At 45.3% G+C, this 23,064-nt stretch overlaps 9 protein-coding genes across 9 annotated transcripts; 5 read left to right on the forward strand and 4 right to left on the reverse strand.

The window, feature by feature from the left end:
- Positions 1–9: 9 nt before the first annotated feature.
- On the forward strand, positions 10–1,540 carry N7533_011551 (uncharacterized protein; the record flags this gene model as incomplete). Its single annotated transcript, XM_057108201.1, has 4 exons — positions 10–237; positions 331–356; positions 434–450; positions 528–1,540. The coding sequence occupies 4 exons, from the start codon at positions 10–12 to the stop codon at positions 1,538–1,540; spliced, it is 1,284 nt and encodes a 427-aa protein (XP_056955579.1).
- Positions 1,541–2,770: 1,230 nt separating this feature from the next.
- On the reverse strand, positions 2,771–3,253 carry N7533_011552 (uncharacterized protein; the record flags this gene model as incomplete). Its single annotated transcript, XM_057108202.1, has 1 exon — positions 2,771–3,253. One exon carries the CDS (start codon positions 3,251–3,253, stop codon positions 2,771–2,773), a length of 483 nt encoding a protein of 160 aa, XP_056955580.1.
- A 5,038-nt stretch (positions 3,254–8,291) lies between these two features.
- On the forward strand, positions 8,292–9,260 carry N7533_011553 (uncharacterized protein; the record flags this gene model as incomplete). The annotated part of the gene is made up of 1 exon (XM_057108203.1): positions 8,292–9,260. One exon carries the CDS (start codon positions 8,292–8,294, stop codon positions 9,258–9,260), a length of 969 nt encoding a protein of 322 aa, XP_056955581.1.
- Positions 9,261–10,000: 740 nt separating this feature from the next.
- On the reverse strand, positions 10,001–10,911 carry N7533_011554 (RTA1 domain-containing protein; the record flags this gene model as incomplete). The annotated part of the gene is made up of 2 exons (XM_057108204.1): positions 10,001–10,674; positions 10,740–10,911. The coding sequence occupies 2 exons, from the start codon at positions 10,909–10,911 to the stop codon at positions 10,001–10,003; spliced, it is 846 nt and encodes a 281-aa protein (XP_056955582.1).
- A 1,016-nt stretch (positions 10,912–11,927) lies between these two features.
- On the forward strand, positions 11,928–12,731 carry N7533_011555 (RTA1 domain-containing protein; the record flags this gene model as incomplete). The annotated part of the gene is made up of 2 exons (XM_057108205.1): positions 11,928–12,078; positions 12,136–12,731. The coding sequence occupies 2 exons, from the start codon at positions 11,928–11,930 to the stop codon at positions 12,729–12,731; spliced, it is 747 nt and encodes a 248-aa protein (XP_056955583.1).
- A 2,223-nt stretch (positions 12,732–14,954) lies between these two features.
- Positions 14,955–15,708, reverse strand: N7533_011556 (alpha/beta hydrolase; the record flags this gene model as incomplete). The annotated part of the gene is made up of 2 exons (XM_057108206.1): positions 14,955–15,458; positions 15,496–15,708. 2 exons carry the CDS (start codon positions 15,706–15,708, stop codon positions 14,955–14,957), a joined length of 717 nt encoding a protein of 238 aa, XP_056955584.1.
- A 1,539-nt stretch (positions 15,709–17,247) lies between these two features.
- Positions 17,248–18,330, forward strand: N7533_011557 (Gfo/Idh/MocA family protein; the record flags this gene model as incomplete). The annotated part of the gene is made up of 1 exon (XM_057108207.1): positions 17,248–18,330. One exon carries the CDS (start codon positions 17,248–17,250, stop codon positions 18,328–18,330), a length of 1,083 nt encoding a protein of 360 aa, XP_056955585.1.
- Positions 18,331–18,735: 405 nt separating this feature from the next.
- Positions 18,736–20,995, reverse strand: N7533_011558 (uncharacterized protein; the record flags this gene model as incomplete). Its single annotated transcript, XM_057108208.1, has 5 exons — positions 18,736–19,216; positions 19,290–19,595; positions 19,676–20,034; positions 20,103–20,731; positions 20,803–20,995. The coding sequence occupies 5 exons, from the start codon at positions 20,993–20,995 to the stop codon at positions 18,736–18,738; spliced, it is 1,968 nt and encodes a 655-aa protein (XP_056955586.1).
- Positions 20,996–21,513: 518 nt separating this feature from the next.
- On the forward strand, positions 21,514–22,731 carry N7533_011559 (Gfo/Idh/MocA family protein; the record flags this gene model as incomplete). Its single annotated transcript, XM_057108209.1, has 2 exons — positions 21,514–22,184; positions 22,269–22,731. 2 exons carry the CDS (start codon positions 21,514–21,516, stop codon positions 22,729–22,731), a joined length of 1,134 nt encoding a protein of 377 aa, XP_056955587.1.
- Positions 22,732–23,064: the final 333 nt, after the last annotated feature.

Raw genomic sequence — 23,064 nt, forward strand, 5'->3', positions numbered from 1 at the left:
ACGAACAAGATGATTAACGACAATGACGGTCCCAAACGCCGGACGGACACCTACACTGTATCATCTGGCAAATCGAACAATGCCACCGTGTCAACCAAAACCGCGTCCGCCCTCAACTCGACACAGAAGGATGATAGCAATGCCAGGGTGGTCGCGGCGGCTGCGCATGCCGTGGTGCCCAACTTGGCGAATCTGGTCCTAATGGTCTTTTTGATTTTGGGAGGATGCTGCACGAACGTAAGTTTTTGCCTTTTTCCATACCAATATCAGCAACGAGGCCAATTTGCATGGACGAGCGCAAAGAGCATAGGCTAACTGCTCGCCCCGCAGGTCTTCGCTCTGGAAGCAATCATCAAGTAAGTGCCATACTACTCTCCCACCAGATCTGCTTGTCTATAACATGGAATCAACATGCTAACCAAGTATCTAATAGAGAACAACCCACTGCCGGTAAGACCCCGCATATCGCCCACTCCCCGCGCCAAATCGACATCGACCCAATCTAATGGATTTCCTCCTCCGTCTAGGCCCATTAATAACATTTGCACAATTCGCACTATGCGCTCTATTTACCCTCCCGCATTTCATTTCCCCATCAACCGGACTCTCCGCCCTATTCATCAAACCCAGAGCCATCCCCCTCCGCTCATGGGTCATCTACACCGCATACTTCGTCTCAGTGAACCTCCTAAACAACTGGGCCTTCGCATATAAGATTTCCGTGCCCCTACACATCATCCTCCGCTCCGGCGGCCCCGTCGCATCAATGATGGTCGGATACATCTACAACGGCCGGCGCTACTCCCGCGGCCAAATTATCTCCATCGCAATGCTGACAGTTGGCGTAATGGCCGCAGCCCTAGCAGACGCACAAGCAAAAGGCCAGTCCTTGGAAATCGGCCTGGACGGAGAAGGAGATGGCGAGGCCATGAAAAACACCGTCATCGGATTCAGCATTCTCGCGCTGGCTATGCTTCTCTCCGCGTTTCAGGGTATCTATGCTGATAGACTTTATGCGTTTTATGGCCGCGATCACTGGAAAGAAGCCCTTTTCTACTCGCATATGCTCTCGCTGCCGATTTTCTTCTCCAGTTGGTCGACTCTGTATTCGCAGTGGCGGATTGTGGCTTCTTCGCCGTCTCTTCTTTCGCATTTAGACATGGAGAAGACCAGTCCGCTTTCAGGCGGCAATATTTTCGGATCTATACTCGAATTGGTCCATGCTTCTCCGCAGGTCCAGAGTATCCTGGACCATATTCCTATTCAGGTATCCTATCTACTCATGAACGCATTAACGCAATATCTCTGCATTCGCGGCGTTCATCTCCTCTCGGCAAAATCGTCCTCATTGACCGTGACCGTTGCGTTGAATATTCGAAAGCTCGTCTCCCTCCTGCTTTCCATCTATCTCTTCGGAAATCAGCTCGGATCAGGGGTTTTGCTCGGTGCTGTGCTGGTCTTTGTCGGTGGGGGCTTGTATGGGATTGAAGGGGCGAGGTTGCGGAATGCGTCGAAGGGGAAGGGGGAGAAGACTCAATGATTTCATCTGAATATAAACGTCTTTCTTGGAGCTTTGCATTTCGGTTCTCTTTCTCTTTCTTGGTTTCATTTCGGGTTCTCTCACCTGTTGCTTTCTATTCGTCTTTATATTAGATGGCTTTGGACATTGCTTGGGCTTTTGTGGTTTATTGCCCGGGTGTATAGACATTGCAGTGTTGCATAGCATAATATATTGCATTGGGAGTTTGATTGGAAAGTTCAACTCAGTAGTTACTAGGCGTGATAATAGAACAGGGAAGAGAAAATGAACAATGCCAGTCTTTATATCCGAGGGAGTTGCGTCACATTGCAGCGTTAAATCTAAAATAGCAAGACCAGCCGGATCTAGTAATTTGTTTACTTCTCGTAGTACTTTATGGTTACGATCGACCTACAAGCTCCTCAACTTCTGAGTACCTGGTAACTGGGTAGGCAGTAGGTAGTATTAGAACTATCTGGTGATGGGCAGCCGGTACTAGCTAGCCGATGTGTAATGTAAACAGTCCTTGCTCTTGATATACTTAAAACAGCAGCCTGTTATATTATCTGTAAGTTGTTTTTTATCAGAAACTCTCAATTGATTGCAATTTCTCCTGCATTTTCAAAACGCATGTGGGAAACCCAGTGGGACAAAACCACACGCGGAGCGGCGGGAAATCTTTTGTAGTTACATTCACAATTCCACATAAAACTCAAGATTGAATCTTCGGGCCTTCCACGTGGGTATACGTGCAGCTCTGCGAAAACTGATTGTAGTTACTGTTGTTATATAGCTAACTACACTTGCTTGTGGGCTGTAGTGTAGTAAGAGGTCTGATCTGGCTTCGTTGAGGGCGCAGGTTCACGGTAGGATCCGTACATCGGACGGTTGTAGCAATAGCGGGTGCCATCAGCGTTCTTGTCTGTCTGGTAGACAGCTCGTACACAGTTGGAGCTCAATGAGCAACGCTCAATACACTCTTCTATTGTGACAAAATACCCGATCTGACCACCACCGCCGCGCTCATCCACTGTGTAATTGTATCAGTCATAAATAGTATCTCAAGATTGGCAGCACTGGGCTCACTAGCCGTGTGCATCATGCCTGGATTAACTAGTCACTCACATTGGTTGCAATACACATCAAACTTTTCGCCGTTCTTGGCTGTCACCTTGGCTTTATCTTCGTGGCCGCCTGAATTAAATGCCCTAGATTAGCTGGTACTCTTATGAAGATTGTGAATTTTCATAGTTACTGACATCCTGCAGGCCATGCTAGACCTTTATCTTGGTCATTACCGCCACCACCAGGGGGTCCACCATTGCCACCACTTGATTGGCAGTTTGCGTCACATTGATCATACGCCAGCTTCAGTCTATCCCAGTCCTTTCGCGTCTCGATCGTGACTGCCTCTGAGTGAGCAGAAGCAGCCGCCACAGTAGGGGCACCCGGCTTATAAAAATAGCATGTGTTGCTATACCAGGTACAGGGGCCCTCTGGAGATCGCTTAGAGCACGCGATAGCACAGTCTTTAGGAGTTCCGGCGGGCTCATTGTGACCAGTATAGTGGTTACCGTCACCCCAGCGGCTACAGCTATAGGTGGCCATGACAACGGGCTCAACTTCTTGCTCCCCAGTGAGAGGTGGTTTGCAAGTGCTGTCGTAAGCGCCAGCGGTATTGGCGAGCCCGAACAGCAAGGCGAAGCTGACGAGGGAGACTGGGGTAGCTCTCATTGTGACAACACAAGGGGAAATATCACAAGAATTTGGGTGAATGACTCAGAGTTATAGCTCCAGGGCTGGACTCAAGAGCAGACCTTTGGACTTATTTATGTTACTCAGACACTGACACCAGGGCGCATGCGCACTACTAGTAGATTCAAGCCCCAGATGTCCTGTTAGATCTTACTTTGTATGTTGTCATACCATAACTTTGGAGCTGCCATGATCTTCATTAGCTATCCTAGTCCTTTGCATTAACCTACCTCATTCTAAGACCCCAGATTTGGAAGTGCTGAATTTAGGGGTACTGTACGGAGTAGACCTGTACATGGCCCATGGGCCGGCCCATTTGGGTCGGCCCAATTGGGCCATTGGGTCAAAAACCCGGCCCATAGCCCATTAATGGGCTGGCCCAAAACGGCCCAATGGCCCAAAGATAGGGCTTTTTCTAGGGCTAACATGCGTTGCATAAAATATGAAGATTAAGCGAGATCTTGGCTGTAATGCTGTGGTTTCGATAATAAAGTGATTCTGTGATACAATAGTGATTTTTATATTGAATCAGATACAGTGAGAGCAGAGATGTGAATGAAATTATAGATTATATTAAGTAGTATATCCCTGTAGCCGTATCGATGGTATCCGGGCCCTCCCTGAAGCACGCTGAGTATTAGATTGCTTAGGTAGTAGAGGCTCTTCTTCCGCAGAGCCTCCTGCCTCATCTGATGTATCCTCTTCAGCTTCATAATTATCTCTTTTTCGCTTTGTATGATGCTGTAGAGGAGTCTTCTCCTTCTCCTCCTCCTCCTCCTCCCCCCCCTCACTAATCTCTATGATCTCCTGTAGAATATGCTTTGTGGTATCCTCCTGTTGAATATCTATCTCGTACTCTGTTTTATATTCTCGTATAAAAGCAAGTTGCTCCTCCTCAATATCAAATCGATTAGCACACATGAGCAGCATGAGATCCTGAATAGTCGTTGCATGGAGAGAGCCGCGGCGATAATGACAGATATCGCGGGCAGAATTGAATAAGCGTTCTACACCTGCACCGGTAGCGGGGACAGAAAGCATGTCTCGAGCAATTGCTGCAAGCACTGGGAACTGCTGCTCATGGTCCCTCCAGAAATCAAGTGGGGAAGTGAGTATAGTACCTATTGAATGAATAGTTAGAGAGGTATGTATTGAAACTGTGTTTTGGGAGAATACTTACCCCCTTCAGATACTGATGGAGCTCTGAGAGTGGTACTGCGGGTCGAGCTCTATAACTATCAAGCAATATTTCAATCTCTTGAACAGGCTGTGGGTAAGAAGGCCCTTCAGATTGTGAGCAAGTATCATGGAGTTGAACTTCATAGGCAAGAATTTGCTGCTCGAGTGCTGCTTTATATTCACCTGCAAAGTCCTTATCTTGCCACTCAGGGGTCTGAAAGAACTCAAGCTTATACTGCGGCGCTAAGATAGTTCCATTGGTATATATGTTGATAAGCCCTGGAGTATCGGTCGCTGAGTAATAGTCCTTGAGCTTATCTCTTGCTTTTTCCAGTGCCTGAAGCATCTGACGTTTCCATAAGATCTTCTTGTGGCACAACTGACGCTGGCGGCTTTCAAGATGCTCAAACAGACAATTATAGATACTGAAAACCATGTGAATTGTAATGCCTTTGGTTTTTGAGAGAGCGGTGGTGTATTGATAGAATGGCTGCGTAATGCAGATCAAATAATCAATCTGCTGCCACTCATCTCTACTCAGCTGAAGATCAGTATGGTGATCTGCCACACAGTAGGTATTAAGATAGGACTGAAGTCGCTTTGCCCGGCGGAGCATCAGAAATGTTGAATTCCAGCGTGTTCGTACATCTTGAATTGGAAACAGTTGAGAGCCTTCAGGCTGAAGGTTCCTAAAATTCGCACGGCGCTGAGGGCTTGCATTAATAAATACAGCAAGGTTTCGAATCTAGGTAAACCATAATAGAATTAGTAGAGATTCGGAGAATAGTGAGGGTATTAGATCATCAAACCTTGCGAAGGGTGCTGGCTATACTGTACTCTTTTGCTATTTGACGTGCTTTCTGCATATGCTCTTCTGACCAAATAGATTCAACATTCTCATTGACAGGGTTTGCTTTTATTTGACCAAGGAGCTGCTTAAGGCTCAACTGAATGACGTGAGCAAGGCATGGTACTCTGATAATAATGGTATCAGAGCTCAGGCCTTGAGAGAGATGAGTTTCCTGGAGAGAAGAAACAAGGGTTAAGTTATTGGACGCATTATCAGTAGTAATAGCCAATACTCGCTCCTTAATCTCATACTCTCGAAGTAGTTCAAGAACCTCTTGACTGAGATTTACCCCAGTATGCTCACCCTCAAGAGGTTTAAAATCAAGTAAAACCTCTCGGTATTCCCATTCTGAATCAATAAAATAGCCAGATACTGCCATAAAGGCTTGTTGAAAGGGCGAGGTCCAACAGTCCAGACTAATTGAAAGCTTTGCATGCTTTGGCAATTTCCGAAGTATCTCTTTCCGACGATCTTTTGCCTTTGTTTGAATCTGACGTTGTAATGTTACGCGAGAGGGCATATTGATAGGAGAGGGAGCTCGCTGAGCTAGTCGGATAAGCTTCAGAAATTCAGGGTGTTCGATCGTTGTAAAGGGAAGGCGTAATGTAGATATTGTTGTAATAAGTTGCTGTTTCCATCGGTTCTCGTTGAATGCTTCAGGGGCTATGGCTGCCTAATCAAGAGAGAGAAGCATTAGATGGTTTTCCGGCTGGAAAAGAAGGTCCTTACCTGATGCCGTAGTAGCCGCTGTAGATGAGACCCTTTCCCTTGCGCTTGCCCTCTGGCCTGGCATGTTTGACGTGTAAGATGGCGGCGTAACGCAGTAGTTCCATGTGCGCTCTTACTAGAACGACTTATAGCATTGGGGTGGTGGAGAATAGCACCACATCGCTTACACATCATCATTGGCTTCCCAGTAACACAGTGAGCAACCTGGTCGAATGAAGCCCAGATATCTGCTCGGCAGCCCTTTGTATCCCATACTCTCGCATCCTCAGCTTGCCCAGCAGATGTACGAAGCCACCATTCAACAAACTCTTCCTTGTTCATTGCTTCGAATATTATGTGGTTGTTGATAGGTTTAAGACACCCTGGGATCTTGATAGGTTGGAAAGACTGTGTTGTTTGACTTGCAGAGTGCTCAGGCGCAATACTGTCAGAGTAAAGATCCAGGAAAGATGAATCATCAACATCACATGCCTCGCCATCATCTATAAGGGTTATCTCTGGTAATTGGATTTCAGGCATAATGAAGAATAGGCAATTAATTAAAGAACGAGGATTGTTGAATAGATAGAAGAGAGTAGAGAAAGAGGTAACGAACTATTTTATTCTACAAGTACATACTCTCTATTTAGCTGAAAGATCAATAAAGCAGAGACTCAGGGGGGGACGCGTTGTGTACGCAGCTCTAGTCTGATTAGCAACTTAGCCAGGAGACTCCCTATTAAGGGTCTCTGATTGGTTAATTTAATGGGCCAGCCCATGGGCCGGCCCATTCAGCCTAGATATTCGTGAAGTGCTATCCCCCGCGGATTAGATGTCGGCATCGAATTTTTTTTTCACCCTCCGATGTTAATATTTTAATGGATTTAAGCCACCACCAAAGTAGTATTAATCAATTTAAAAATATAGAGAATCGAATCAGACTACTGCGCTCCCTATAGTATTAAAAAATCTAAGAAAACCTAAGTTCTCAACTACATCGAATTCACAAACGATCAAAGCAAGAAGGCCTACTAGCTTGCGAGTAAAGGAATATATATCTTTTGACTTACAGTATATTTGGTGAATGGTAATCTATTTAGTAATTTGCCATAGTTAAAGCTGTATAATTAGAACACTATCAAATACCACTAGTAATATTGAATATCTTGCATATAATTTATGCAAATTTGGGGGCTAAATGGGCCAAATGGGCCAGCCCATGGGCCGCCAAGAAAACCCATGGGCCGGCCCAATTGGGCCGGATATTCGAATTTTGGCCCATGGGCCGGCCCATGTACAGGTCTAGTACGGAGTATGTAGGTTGGTACTCTATCGTGTAATGTGATTTAGACAACTTCTCGTCATGCCCAATGGAAACAATCGATTGATCTCTCAGTGTGGAAAGGAGCCATTCAGGCGTCTGTAATTAACAATGGGCATTATGAAACTTCGAACTCCTCTCAAATCACCGTTGCAACTGATGTAATTTGAAGAATTCAAGTTAATAGTACTAGTACAAGATTTCCAAGGTTGTAGCTTAATGGTGATGTATTTTGGAACTTGAAAATACATGAATCCCATAGTAGGATATCGGTTTCAGGCCCTGGAGTTGATTACCTTTTTTTTCTGCTGCCCAGGTGGTTCAAACTATTGTAACGCCACTGTAAACCCCCAGTACGGCGCTCGGTAGATGCAACCGGCTGAACGCTACGTACTACTAGTACGCCTCTAGGCGGTCAGAATAAAATACCCACTAATCCTGTTGGAATTAGCGTTCATGCGGTTGTATCCACCGTACCCACCAGTATTTTGCCATACACTCCGCCTAGTTTTCCGCCATTTTCTCTCAACAATCTTAACTCTGTGGCAAACCTATGTGATTTGGCAAAGATCACCTCATTTCCGATCGAATATTATTTGATTGATTTGTTGTCCGCAACTAGTGGTCTCTATTCTTCTGCAGTGTCTACTAAGTCATAATGCCTCTGGCTCGACGGTCGCACAAAAAGTCGAGATCAGGTTGTGTGAGCTGTAAGAAGCGTAGGATCAAGGTAAAGTATCTGATTCCCGAAATCGTATCCATCTTTTCTGTGGATTCTTATTTCTATCTATGATGAAATATAATTATGATTGACATACCCGATTTTCCCGCAATTTGTCTCTTGAAAGACCATTACTAACTGATATCCACAGTGTGATGAAAGGAAGCCCGCGTGCACAAATTGTCTTCAGCATAGGGTCCAATGTGAATTTCGGGAGCCTCCAGCACCAAGTGTCCCGATGCCACCAAAGCCCAGCCCATCTCAATTATCCCTTCAAGATAGAGGCGAAGGCGCGCCATCTCCTGCAATATCATCAAGATCGTCTTCAAGTCATCCGCAGCCTCCAAGTGACATTGACACAACGGATTTTAAGCTTCTTCATCATTTTACCACTTCAACCTACCTCACGCTATCCGACCGGGTTGAGCAACAGTATGTATGGCAGCAAAATGCCCCCGGGCTCGCTTTTTCACATACATTTCTTTTGCGGATGATCTTCGCTATATCCGCCTTACATCTATCTCGCACAACATCTGATCCATTTTATCTTTCATATGCACACCGACAATATGAAGAAGCACTACGGTCCTCGTCCGCAGCTCTTTCGGCAATATCTCCTTCGAACTGCCATGCGATATATGCTTGTGTTGGTCTCGGATTTATCTTTGAACTTGGTGCCTCCAACAATGGTAAAAATGTTCTCTACGCGACTAATGGAGCCATCGCAGACTGGGCAGTCCACGTACGGGGTGTGCGAACAATCATGGACTCATCTTGGCATGACCTACAGAGCGGCGTGTTGAGCCCTCTTTTCCTCCGCCAATTTCGCAAGGGAGATATAAAATGTTTTGAGAACTACCTCAACGAATTTGTGCGATATGTCCGATCAACAAACATTGGCAACAGGGATCTTTCTACGTACATGGTGGCTGTTCAGCAGCTTGTGGAGTGCTCGAAGATGGTGGAAATAGGGTTTTTTGCTTGGATGTGCCAAACTAGCGATGAGTTTGCGGAAATGTTAGCAAAACATGATCATTTTGCCCTAGTGATTCTTGCTCACTCAAGCGTCCTTTTGAAATATGGAGAACCACAATACTGGATTGGGGGATGGGCGAACAAATTACTCAGCGAAGTACAAGAACAGCTAGATCCCTCTCTCGGAGTCTGGTTGGAATGGCCGTTTCAGCAGGTGAACCAAACAAGCTAGGCTTGAGTATGCTTGATAAGGGAAATTTGTTCAAGTCAACATAACATAATTAGAGTGGGCTCGATATATCGGGGTTCGGTTGGTGGTTTTCCCAATAGAATGTGAATGAGGTGAAAAATGAAGTAATTAGTTGGAAAAGAAGCCAAGGGCTTGCTTGGCCAAAAGGTCTTTATGAATTTTTCAGTCATTAATGATGAGCTGAAGGAGTGTTCACATAGGGACCCTTTACCATGGTCGGAATCACTTTGTTCATTGTTCACCTGATTTTCCCCAGTAACTATTCATACAACATCGCAATTATGGCATCATCTAACATCATAGTGTATACACTCCCAAAATCGTTCAACTGATCTGAGAATAATTCATCAGTCATCGGATTATGTTGGGCAAATTTAGTACCAGCCAGCAAACCAATTCCGCATCTCGGAGAAGTAAGTAGAATGTAATTTTCAACAAGGGGGGCTAGGAATGTCTTTCTTCATTTCACTTGCGTACACATAGCATCAACGGACATGAACAAAAACCCAATGACCAAAAATCAAAAGCCAAAAACCAACGCTTGCCTTCATAAAATTCCGAGCATAAACCCAACAACTCAGACAGTAACATAACGTCCAGTACATAGCCCATATGCTGAGCGGAAGAACAAAGAAAGGAAAAGCGCAGCAATATACCCTGCCGCTGATATGCACAGATCAGTGAAGCAAATTTGGCGCCTAAATAATTACACTTGAATTCAATTAAACTTCCAGTGTTGCTCCCACAGAAGCCAACTCGGCCCCTGACTCTGATTTAATCAAAGATGGCTGCAGCTCACTCGGGTACCAATAAGCGAAACAAACCATAGCGATGAACATGGGAACTGCATCTAGAACATAGGTAGGCCATTCATTTGCCAGCAAGTACCCGTCATTGCCCAATCCGTATTCAATGACACGGAAAACTGAGCGAAGCAGGATCATAGCACTGACTGCGTACAAGCTGAGTAAATGCTTCTTCCAAGGCGAGCCAACATGCGGAGTTTCCGTGGCAGAACACGCTTTCATGCGCTTTTCGAACACAATCGCCGTGACTAGGAACAAGACGAATGTGATGATTTGCAAAATCAGACCAGCTAGCACAATGCTCTGCCCCGTCGTGCTCATGCTGCCTATGGCCATTATTCCGGCGCCACTGCCTTGGATGAGGAAGGTGACGATATCACAACCGACAAATATCTTTGTCACCCATTTAATGCGAATAGGGGAGTATTGCTCCGCATTAACGCTGCTGATAATGCGTGCAAGAACCATGTAGACGGTGGCAGCGAAGAGGATCGGCGCGAGAAGGAGAAATATGCTCTGGATGACATAGGGCATCAGCTCGCCAGTCTTGTCGTGGGCAGCCACTCGCGCAGCGTAGCCGATGATTTCGACTATAAAATCAAGATCGTTAGCATGTCGAGACAATTTAGCAACTTGAAAGATGGGAAAGACTTACACAGCCCACCAATGGCAAATGGAAGGGTGAAGAAGGCCTTGGATTTGAATAACTTCCATGAGTGGAATGCTGTAATCATAAAGAAAAGTACAGTGAAGATCACTCCGGCGGCTGTTGAAGGAATATAATGCCAAAGGTAGTAGCCGTTGGCCATTGGCTCTAACTTCGCCATTTTGAAAAGAGAATTGAGAAGACGTAGCGAGAACAAGGATGTTAGTAAGTTTTAGTTTGATTTGAAGACAGTGATAGAGTCGATTTTATGAGGTTGGAAGAGTGATAATGAAAGATTGGAAGTAATGTCTTAATTTTTTGGGGTAGGTGGAGCGTCTTTAAGCCAAATGTTGACTGCGAGCTTGTGTTATAATTCGCCCCTCAAATGCCAATCCAACAAAAGGCAAGAATTTTTCTTGATCACTAAATACCTGAGCTGCTGGGCAGTATGACAGTCTGTTCCGTGCATACACGTTTTCAAGAGTGGCGGAGTCTATTGAGTGGTAAAAGCTTTTGAACTAGCAGTGAAGCCCCACTTCATATATCGGTTTTGAAACTATATCCAGCCAATCAGGTAGCCAACGTAATCGTATACATACATTTTTGACTGTGGATCCCCATATCCCTGGAAGTGCTTGGCGACCCTCAGCCTTTCCCGTCGCTAATTAACTAAGCCCACATGTGTAGGTAAATTTTGTTTCCTTCCGTGGATCCAATCCAGTGGCCAATCGGAGACCGCACGTACTCGTAACCTTAATGATTTTGGTCAGGAGGCAGCGCGGTCATCGCTCCGCCAGGCACACTAGAGGTACGGGTACGTGAGCCTTTTGATTTGCCAATGCAAAACACACTAAGGGATGGGTATTGGATATTTCCAGATAGACCTAAATTTCCTCCCCTTTGGTGGGTTTAGCTACTAATTTAGCTACTAAAATCAAGTTGAAAATAAGACGTGGCAACAGCGAACTAAAAATAAAAATAAAAATCCAGGGCTCAAGGGGCCTTAAGCACTACATAATAGGGACTTTCTGTCGAATTTCTCCAAGAGCGCGACAACTCTTTCGTGACATTCCAAGGCTCTTTTGCTTATCAACTCTTCCATTGAATCATTCATTCATTTCTTTTACTTCATTTCATTTGGTTGACTTCGCGTTTGATATTCAAGTTGACAGTCTTCTGATACTACCTACGTTCACCATGGCAGACTGGTCTTTCTATGACTACAGCCCCAGCAAGGCGGGAGCGATCATTGCACTCATTTGCTACGCAATTAGTGCTGGCTACCATGTTTTTCAAATGATAAAGTTGAAGTGTTACTTCTTCACAACATTCATCGTCGGGGCAATAAGTGAGTTGGCCATTGCGTAACCAACGTTGATCCCGCTAATTAAACTCACGCGTACAGTGATGACCTTGGGCTATGTATTTCGTACCGCTTCAGCAGGTGATACGACCGCTATGGGCCCCTATATCGGACAAAACGTTTGCATCCTATTGCCACCCTCTCTTTACGCCGCTACTATATATATGATATATGGTCGAATCGTTATCTATGCCGGAGAGCCGGACCTGTCCATTGTGTCGCCACAAAAGGTGACCAAGATTTTTGTGATCGGAGATGTGCTCGCATTCCTGACACAGGCATCCGGCGGCGGTATGATGGCGAACTCCGCTATGGCGGACATGGGACAGATCATAACCATCGTTGGCCTTTTTATCCAACTCATCTTCTTCGGAGCATTCCTCACGATCTCGATTATATTTGGCCGGCGGGTCCAGCAGACCAAGACTGCGCTGCGTGGCTTGCCGTATGGATCTTTACTCTATGTTTTATTTGCGGTCTCGGGTTTGATTATTTTTCGGTGTCTATATCGCATTGTGGAATTTTGCCAAGGGAATGACGGGTACCTGATGAAGCACGAGGTATTTATGTACATCTTTGACACGATCCCGATGTTTGCGGTCCAGGCTGTGTTTCATTTTTACCACCCGGCAAGATAATTATCCCCAGGCTTTACAATGGCTTGGGGACGGAAATGCGGTAGCTAAACCCCGGAACGGGGAGAGTGTGACACAGGATGTAATAGAATGTTTCATGTACATGATATCCATATCTTCTCCTACTAGTGACTGTGCCAAGATCCATGGATATTGAAGGAATACCTCTAGGTATGCTTTCATCCATGGATGTAAATCTTATTTATCCAAGTTTGCACTCTATGAACACATAACACAGCACTTGATCGACTATTGCCTTTCAAATAATGTAGGCCTACGTGGAGTTGATTCAATCCTTCTCAGACAAGCCCAAAAGCTAGATTCCATCTATCAAAATGTCCATGGCCACTCAATACACTTCTTCTCTAATAACCAGGCATAGTATGATAGGGTTTTAGAACATTCGGATAACACTTCCGTGATATCAATCAGCTAGGGTACCGAAATTTGAATATTATAGAGATTCATTTCACCACCCCTCAATCCAAGAGATTCTTTAATATCATCTCGGCCCAAGATAATTCTTGACTTACTTAAAATAATAAATTTAGTCCTACTATATCAAAAAACTCCAAGTCCTGTTTTCAGCAACTTATATCCCCTTCAACAATTAGATTCTACAAAATATCCGTCCTTATTAACAAAATACCGACTACTCAGTATCCGAAACCATCTAGAGCAGACTATTTATATATCCAATCCCCGGTGCTCAAAGCAGTCACTAATCAAAAAACTTAACTAACTTTAGCTCCGCCCTTCTATACCCCATGATTCTCAAGAGAGAAAACTCTTAAAAGCAGCCCTCACAAGGTTTAAAAGTACTATTACTAAATCCCTATTATATCAACAGTAAACACATATATACTAGTCATAAAAGCAGCTAGCTAAATCCTTAAGATCAACATAGTGCCCCGCTCACACAGTATCACAAAGTAGATTCAGAAACTATCAAAACAGAGGCTATTCCTAGTACACTAGAGACAAGAAAGAAATAGGCCAATATATATTTTAAAGATAGATCAGCCATCTGCTATAAAGCCACAATACTAGTAGAAAACCCCAAATATCACTAGAAACCTATAGTAGTAATTATAATCGGAGAAGGAAAGACTTACAGACAGACCAATAGTCACTGCGTCGCCGAATTCATAAACACTCTCAATTTCCATGTCTACCTTTACACCCAAATATACGATCAACAGCCTATCAAGTAATATAACTCATCAACTAATAAGTTGGATTATCGACCTCTGGAAGGTTTTGTGCTAGCCATCTCACGTTTCAACTTCACGGCTCTTAGAACACATATTAGCTTCACCCCCACAATTCTGGGAAATATTGTTATTTAGAAGCCTTCACCTATAGCGGTCTTTTCTAAATATATCATATATCAAATAATAGAGGAGGCCGGTCTACCTAAAGGTGTCGTCCAGTTCTTGCCACGGGCAGATCCGACAAATATCGTCAAGCCAGCCCTGGGCAGCCCGCATCTCACTGGACTTCATTATACTGGATTATCTACTGTTTTGGGGGCCCCTTTTACTGATATCGGTGCCAAAAGCAATATCTACAAAAGTTTCCCGCGGATAGTAGGCGATAGTGGCGGCACGAACTTTCATCTCGTTCACAACTCTTGCAGCGATGACTCTGATTGGATAGCTTCGGCCGCTATACGATCAGCATACGAGTTTCAGGGCCAAAAGTGCAGTGCTATGTCCCGATTGATTGTTCCTCGATCAATTTGGTAGCAGGGTAACTTGAAAAAGGCTCTAATCCAAGAAGCGGAGAAGGTGACACACGGCGACGATGTCAAGGCGCCGCATCATCCCCTGGGTCCGATGGTCTCGGATGATTGATCGAGAAATTTTCTAGAGCACATGTGCTTCCATGCCTAGAATTGTTTCCCGGTAACAGGCCCCAATCATTCACTAGTATAAGGATGCAACAGCCCGTTCCATAACTTCCTCCGCTGCACATAAAAGAAGAACAATCGGCGGTCGTACTGCTTGGAAGAGTGACGGTCATCGTAGATATCAAATGTAAAATGTGTGTACTAAGAAGGGGCTGTCTCCGAAAATGTGGTTTACAGGCTCATCACCATGACTGTGGCGGCCATAGATAAAGAAATTAAGCTTTGGGCACCGCAATAGAGTTCAATCGATGGATTCTATGTACAATAAACCAAGACGAAGTTCAAGTGTAATTTATAAAGCCTCTGAACATCATTCAGATTTGCTCATTGTCCGCTTTTTTGATGGCAGCTACCACCTGTGTTGGAGCTGTATAGAAGGGGCTGTGCGATGCATCCACAACATCGGTGTGAATTCTGACTCCTTTTGCGACCTCTTCCACCATCATCCTTTGTATAAAAATCGGGATTGCCGCATCCTGTAGACAGTAGAGATACGTGGAAGGCACGTATCTCCAAGCCTCGAAGGTAAGTTTACTGTGGAATGTCTGATAGCTGTGTGGCTTTAATGCATCGGCAGCCTTCTTCGCTTCGACTTCGGTCATGTCGTTGTAGAATGTGTCTCTGGGAGTAGCCGGGGTCACAAGCAGACGATCATGGGAAACATTGAACCAAGGAAGGTCCTCACCACCGAAAGAACTGATCAAGGATTTTCCCTCGGGGACAATAAAGGAACAGCAGAAAAAAAAGATGAACAACACCCCCCGGTTGACCATTGAGTTGACGGGTTTCCCAATCCAAGCCGCGGATTGCCTCGCAACCTGGAACTCCACCGTATGAATGAACCACCACAATCACTCTTTGCCCAGCGCTAGCGGCAATCTCGATCTGCTTCTTGATCTGAGACACATCATCCGCGAAATCCGAATGGGGTATGACCGGGTCAACAGAGGGCAAGTGAACAACGTCGGTATTGTATCTGTCGTTTTGTAACCCTTTAATGACTGCATCGAAGCATAGAGGGCTGTGCCACGCGCCAGGGATGAAAAGGACTGTTGTCGAAGAAGCCATGAGACTAGTATTTCCAAAGTTGCAGGCCGACAAAGAATAAACAACAGGAGATATATTGTCTTGCAACAATTTTTGGATCTTTTCGGAGTTCTTTTATTTTTCCTCTATTATCTGTACCACCACCACCTTCTCTCCTTGCGTTTTCTTGGAAGCTACAGATGCACAGTGTCGTAAGGATTGCTAAAACAGGTTAGCCGAAACTACCGCGGGAATCTCGCTTACAAGCGAACCAGACCTGATTGGAACAGGCACAAAATCTCACTGCAGCTTGTACCCAATCACAACTGCAGCTACACCGGACACAGCTTGATTAGGCTATTGGTATAAGACAACTTAATCAGGTTATTGATAGTATCGAACTGATTCGGAGTGGGCCTGCTATAAGCTTCTGCCAGCTACGGTTGTTGACGAATTGACGAAGCGTTGCTTGGGCAAATCTTCTAAGTTGATATGTGGAAGAACTCAACTTATTTTGCTCCATTTACCTACATAACAGGAATCGTATTCATATAAATCAAGAATGAGCACACTTCCAGTATGCTTCAATCGTAAACTTACTAACGCACAATTTCATGTGTAAAGATCGTACATGAAAAAAATACACGAGCGATAGCAGAGGCCCGCTCGAAGACATGGCACAATTAATTACTTCATCATATCCCGTTTCCCAAAGCTCTGAAAACAGATCACGTAACGTAATTCCCGGTCGACCTACGCACCCCAAAACACATAGTAAATGCAATAAATTAACACTTTATATCTCAACAACCATGGATTATTTTTACTTGATCATACGAATACAGGCTTTTCCTATCATATGAAATAACATATCTTAGTTTTAACCAATTCAGAAGGTTATTTCGGCGCTTTACCATATCATACAGCGTAATTTTGACATGGGTGATAGAAATATACATATCTCTATTACTAGTTTCTATAATTTCCTCATACCTCGCTAGCAGGTTAGAAATACTGCCTAGATTATATTACTCTCATATCTTATCATAAACAGATATGTTTGTTGAGATATGAAGTGGTAATTTATTGCATTTACTATGTGTTTTGGGGTGCGCAGGTCGGCCGGGAATTACGTTACTTGGTGGGGTGTAGGCCTTAGGCAGCACTCCAGGCACTTCACCTCGCCTTCCGAGCCTCACACACACACTCTTTCCTAGACATTCGTATACATGTACCGTTTCCTGGTTCCCATCATCCATCAGTACTAGTGCTGCAGTCTTTGGATGCACGGAGTAGTAGAGACCCCGCACAGGACTTGCTTACCCCAGACCTTGTGCACTGAAGAAGTTGGGGCGATTAGCTTCTCCGTGACTCCCCGTGTGGGGCCGACACTCCCCGGCCACGTTAACTAACTAATTCATGGAAGTGGAGTCATGATGAAAAATATCAGCTGGAGCTCCAAGCCATTGGCGCTCGTCGGGTTCACAGTATAAGAAGAAAAGAAAAAAAGAACCGGTAGTACAGGTATCGTATTCTCCAAAAAGCCCGCTCTTCGACCCCTTCATTCTGCTCCTTTTAACAATGTCCGCTATGCCCGCTCCCGATCTGCCAACCCTTCGCTGGGGAATTATTGCAACGGGACTGATCTCTTCATGGTTTGTCAAAGACTTGGTTCTCGATCGGCCCGATGCAAAGGCACGGCATATTATCAAAGCCATCGGTTCTTCGTCTCGGGAGAAGGGACAGGTCTTCGCGCAACAATATTGTCCCCAAGAACCACCCTCCATTTACGGCAGCTATCAGGAAGTCTATGCCGACCCTTCTGTTGATATAGTCTACATCGGGACACCACACGCCTTCCACGTACGCAATTGTCTCGATGCCATCGCCCACGGAAAACATGTGTTATGCGAGAAAGCTTTCACTCTCAATGCGTCCCAGGCACGCGAAGTTTTTGCCGCTGCGAAAGATCGAGATGTCTTTGTCATGGAGGCCATGTGGACGCGCTTCTTCCCACTTATGCGCGATCTGCAGGTGAAGATCCACGAGGAGAATGTCATCGGTCGCGTCCAGCGTGTATTTTGTGACTTTTCTCTGGACATGGATATTGATTCTCTGCCAGATGATTCCAGGCTGAAGAACCCAGATCTTGGCGCCGGGTCGTTGCTTGATATAGGAATATACTCCCTGACCTGGGGTCTTCTGGCGGCGGACCCAAATATCGCGAGTAAAGCGCAGATGCCAAGCATACTTGCGTCGCAAAAACTGGCCAACGGCGCTGATGTTGCGACCTCGGCTATTCTTAGCTACCCCAATGGGGTTCAGTCCATTGTTACATCTTCCTTGTCTTTCGCAACAGCTCCCCAGTTTTGTCGCATAGAAGGAACAGAAGGTTTCATTATTCTCGAAGGACCTGGTACTTCAGTCCCAGAGAAATTCACAGTTCACTCAAAAGCTCGGGATGGGGATGCCACAGCTGAGGCCAGAACTTTCATTTTCGATAAGCCCGGCATGGGCTTTTACTGGGAAGCGGATGCGGTCGCAATTGATATTTCGGAAGGTCGCACTGAGAATGAGATTATGCCTTGGGGAGAGACTATACGGGTCCTAGAAATTTTGGACGAGGTCAGGCGTCAAGGGGGAGCTAGGTATTCATGTGACTAGAGATCAATCGCGGAACTGTCTTTATTCAATAATTTAATTGGGAAACATTTACATGTGAAAGCAAGTTGTAAGCTTTGGGCTTTTTGACCGAAGCTTGAAAATGAATATCAAATGAAGCCTCGTATTGGCATTCTCACCTGGGTAGTCATGACTGAGGTCTTTCTCTCAGTGCTGCAGTTATAGTATAAGCTGCTGTTAAGCTTAGTTATATTTTCGTGGACATTCACGACCTTCGCTGCTCTACGCGATTACACTTAGGGTGTTTTCAACTGCGTACTACGGAGTATGATTTGCAATGCATTGAATTTGAAGCCATGAACCACCTGGGCAGTCAATGACAATTTTGCACACAATAAAAGAAAAGCGCCAATACTAAAACTTCATGAAATGTCATCATTCAACTGTCTATGTTGTGGTCGTTTCAACATCGATCTTGTCAATACTGCAAAGGATTGTTTGTAATATGACTCTTCCCTTTCCCAAATCTGGCGCCTCCTTCTCCCAAAATGACAACCCAGCTATAGCAGTATGTACAGCTGTTTGCCAAGTAGTGGGAACATCCACACGACGACTCTTAACGGCGGCAAGAATCATCAAGGCACAGGAAAATACAATCCGGTTCACATACCAAGTCCCGTGGTGGCGATGGCGCTGGACCCCCTGGAGCGCTCCTTTGATGCAGCCGTCGAGACAAATTTCAACATAAGGTATGATCACAGTATGGTGTGGCCACGATGGTGATTGATGGATTGCAAGGTAGAGAAATGGGCGGTAGAGGAGTAAGCGAAGCTCTGGCACTCGACGCTGAACAAGCCAGAGCGCCTCGGAGTGGACATCTGGGGATATAGCAGTCGATGGAGCCATGGCATCAGGAATAGCCTCTTGCCTATGAGGTGGTATGTGAGAATTGATTTGTAGATAGAACATGGATATTGGGAAATGATTACCATTGCACTAACTGAAGCTCTAGCTCAGTTGCCGCGTGGGTCATTCTGTCAATGGGTATCGATAACCACATGCTTGCATTGCCCTGGTAGAAGGTATTGACTATCCGGTTTGCGATTCGACGAACAGCGATGTCGGAAAGGTAATAGAACCAGCTCTGCTCCAGCTCTGCACTCAACCCCGGGGTGTGACTATCGGGATCACCGCTTAAGCCACCGGGGAGTAAATTTGGATCACCGCCGGGAGGGGTTGGGAGCGCATCTGGATAGTTTATCGTGGAGAGACCAGATGGTGGAAGACATATCTCCAGTCGTATCTCACTAATTCAGGTTTTACGTTAGTATGGAGATTGATACCGAGTATCTCATATACCCAAGTGAGCGACGAAGTTTTTACTTACCACTCGGATTTTAAGCATGACCAGTAAAGACGGCGTTCCAGTCGCTCCTCGGCAGGACTTTCACTTGTCTTTAACTTCATTTTGAGATAGGTCTGAAGCATAACACAGGCCCGGTTAAACGATGACCAGGCCCGCAATGGTCTCAGGGAATACATCTCGTAGACGCCAGATAGAAAGTAGCATTGGGAGGCGATGATTGAGGTTTCGAGCAGGCCAATTCGCTTTTGGCCAGCGACGTAGTAGCTTTCTGCTGTGGAATATTCACCAGCATCATCGATACTATTTGATGATGTTTGATGGGAAACAATATGTTCAGGCGTGAATGATGAGGAGAGACGCCCCAAAGCACTTGCGATTAGCTTGATGGATAGGATTTAGTTATAGCACCCTTCGAGATAACTCGGGAAAAGCAAATAAGATTCCATACCACGAGACATGATGGGGCATCCCACTCGAATCCATTTTCAGCAATATTCTTTCCAACGCGTATGATGTAATTCGTATCTAGAATAGGATTCTTGATGTGCACGTTGGCCAGGAAGCGATCAAGGAGCCTCGGAACGTCCTCTTCCCGGATTCCCCGGTCATAACCAGATCGTCTGTCTGGATCGGCGGCAATAGATAATCCCTGGGCCCTTTCTTGACCCTCGCGGGCTAGAGATGGGTTGAGAATCAAGATCTCTATTTCAGAGCGATCGTGTTGAGCTTCAAAGATAGGCCATTCCAGTAAATCCTCACACGTCCCGGTATATTTTTCTGCAACGGTGAGTGACTCCAAGAGTAAGGTAGCTTCGTCAAGAGGTCCGGACCAGCGACGATTGATGTCTTCGGAAACACCAGAATTCTGGACTGATGGAAAGCCAGGCGCATTTAACTCTTCATTGTTGCTAACAGAGACTTGAGGGGGAAGTGTAGTTGGAGTGTTTTGGGCAGCGAGGAAGTCAGATATTAGCTCCGATATCTGGAGACTCTGTGTTTCCAAAAGTTTTGTCACATTCCCAATCTTATCCAGAATTTCGAGACTGGCCAAATCATATCTGGGGTTCTTTAAGCTCGCTGCCGAGTATAGTAGCTGTTAATTCCAGGTTGAAAGGAGGCTCACGTTGAGTGATCGGACCGCTTCTCACGGTAGACGCAGTCAATGCCGAGGTCACGGCATGTCGCACAAGCCGGCTTTTCGTTATCGCACTTGGCCTTTTTCCTACGGCATACCTCGCAGGCTACTAGGGCTCTTTTGCGTGGGTAGAATTCCCGGGAAGTATCCGGCGTCGATCGTTTTTTGGCATTGGAGTCTTGACGCGGGGTTGGCGGAGGATCCATTTTGGTGCATACTGCCCGGAAAATGAAGCAGAGAGCAAATCGGAAGTAAACCCAGTCACTTCAGCTGGCGGATGGTTTTGCTAGACAGGGGAAGCTCGGAAGCTGGGGGCTGGGGATAGATGTGAACTGTGATGTTCAGCCGGGGAGTTACGGATTCTTTGCCGCAGGATTGTGGAGGAAAGTCTTGGCAATTCACTTCAGCTCTCGGCACTGACAAACAGAAATGAGTTGTAATTGGTTAGAGGTGGGTCGATCATTCCTCAGACCTTGGTATTTTCTATCCGGAACTCCCCATCAAGGTCCCACTTCACTCTGTCACACATCCAACTTGAAAGTACCACCAATAATGTCTCAACGCTGCGTGGGCTTTTTTGATACGCTAATATTATATAAGGCATTGTGATTAAATCGATATGGCCACGAGATCCTGCGAGTTCAACCCCATCCTCGTCTTTTCTTTTTCCTGAAGCTCTTTCATTGATATTCCACATTGCTCAACTTGATCTTTGTCCGCAGCCATGACAGTCAACAAAGCCAACGGCACCGCGAAACCAATCCTCCGCGTTGGTCTAATTGGGTGCGGGGAAATCTCGCAAGTGGCTCACATTCCTAACCTCAATCACATGTCGGATAAATTTGTCACAACCTACCTCTGTGATGTCTCTCAGCAGGCCCTCTTGCACTGTGCCGCCAAAGTAGCCCCAGGGTCACCCAAGACGACAACAGATGCTGATACACTTTGCTCCTCGGAAGACGTTGATGTTGTCATCATTGCTACCGCAGATGCCTTCCACGTCTCTCACGCAATCCTTGCTTTGAAGTATGACAAGTACTGCTTGCTAGAGAAGCCTGCAGCTCTTAACTACCGAGATATCGATATCCTTTCAAAGGCCGAATCATCCTCCAAGGGTAAGGTTTTCGTGGGTTATATGAGAAGATACTCATTAGCCTTTCTGGAAGCTGTGAAGGAGGTAAAGGAAATTAAAAACATACGGTACGCTCGAGTTCGCGACATTATTGGTCCCAACTCCGACTTTGTGGATCAATCTGGTACCTTCCCTCGAAGGTTTGATGATATTTCCAAGGATGATATCGATGAGCTAAATGAGCGGAAAGAGGACATGTTTGAGCAAGCTTTGACGAAGGAGTTTGACGTGGAGGCAACACCATCATCCAAGTTTATGTTGAGGTTGCTAGGGGGGGTGAGTCAAGACTCGGATCAAGCAAAGTATACCGACTCGAAAGCACAGAACGACTGACATTTTTTCAACAGTCTGGGAAGCCATGATCTTTCTGCAATGCGGGAATTGCTCGGCATGCCTAAGAGCTGTTTAGCTACCTCAGCTGCACCTCCAGGCATCTGGACCGCACTATTTCAGTACGATGGGTTTCCTGTTACATATGAATCTGGATTCAATAACATACCCGCCTTCGACTGCTGCATCGAAGTCTTCTCCGACGACAAGACAATTCGGATCAACTACGATTCCCCGTACATAAAGGGGTTGCCAACCACTTTAACTATCCGGGAGAAGGTTGAAGGAAGTTTTGGCCGTAGCGGCTTTCAGGAGCGAGTGATACGACCCACGTACGAGGATGCGTACACTTTGGAATTTCAGACGTTTTATGAATGTGTCCTGAGTGGAGGAACCCCCAAGACAACAGTCGCAGATGCGAGGGACGATATAGAGTTATACGCTATGATCTTGAAGGCTGATCGCACGAACAGCACTTGATGGCGATCTAGTCCTAGATACTATGTATTAACGTGTTTCACCACCGAGCTGACAGCCCCGAAACACATAGTAAATATGATAAATTACAACTTTATAACTCAACAAGTTTCTATCTAGGAGTTTATCTAAAGGTAGAATATACTCTACATAGTATTACTTATTAGTCTCCAAGGTTTTAGAGTAAAGAGATATTTTTAAAATATAGATACCCAGGAAATATATTTTTCTCTGAGTTATACAGATTACAGGGTATTTTTTGTAATACTACCAAATAATTATCCAAATCAATTTTCTTTCCCACGTTTTATTCTTTACTCTAATAAAAATATATAT

The sequence above is a fragment of the Penicillium manginii genome (assembly GCF_028828005.1).
Source record: "Penicillium manginii strain IBT 31320 chromosome Unknown utg000008l:1.0-3226943.0:1.0-3228205.0, whole genome shotgun sequence".
In the NCBI taxonomy this organism is placed as follows: Eukaryota; Fungi; Ascomycota; class Eurotiomycetes; order Eurotiales; family Aspergillaceae; genus Penicillium; species Penicillium manginii.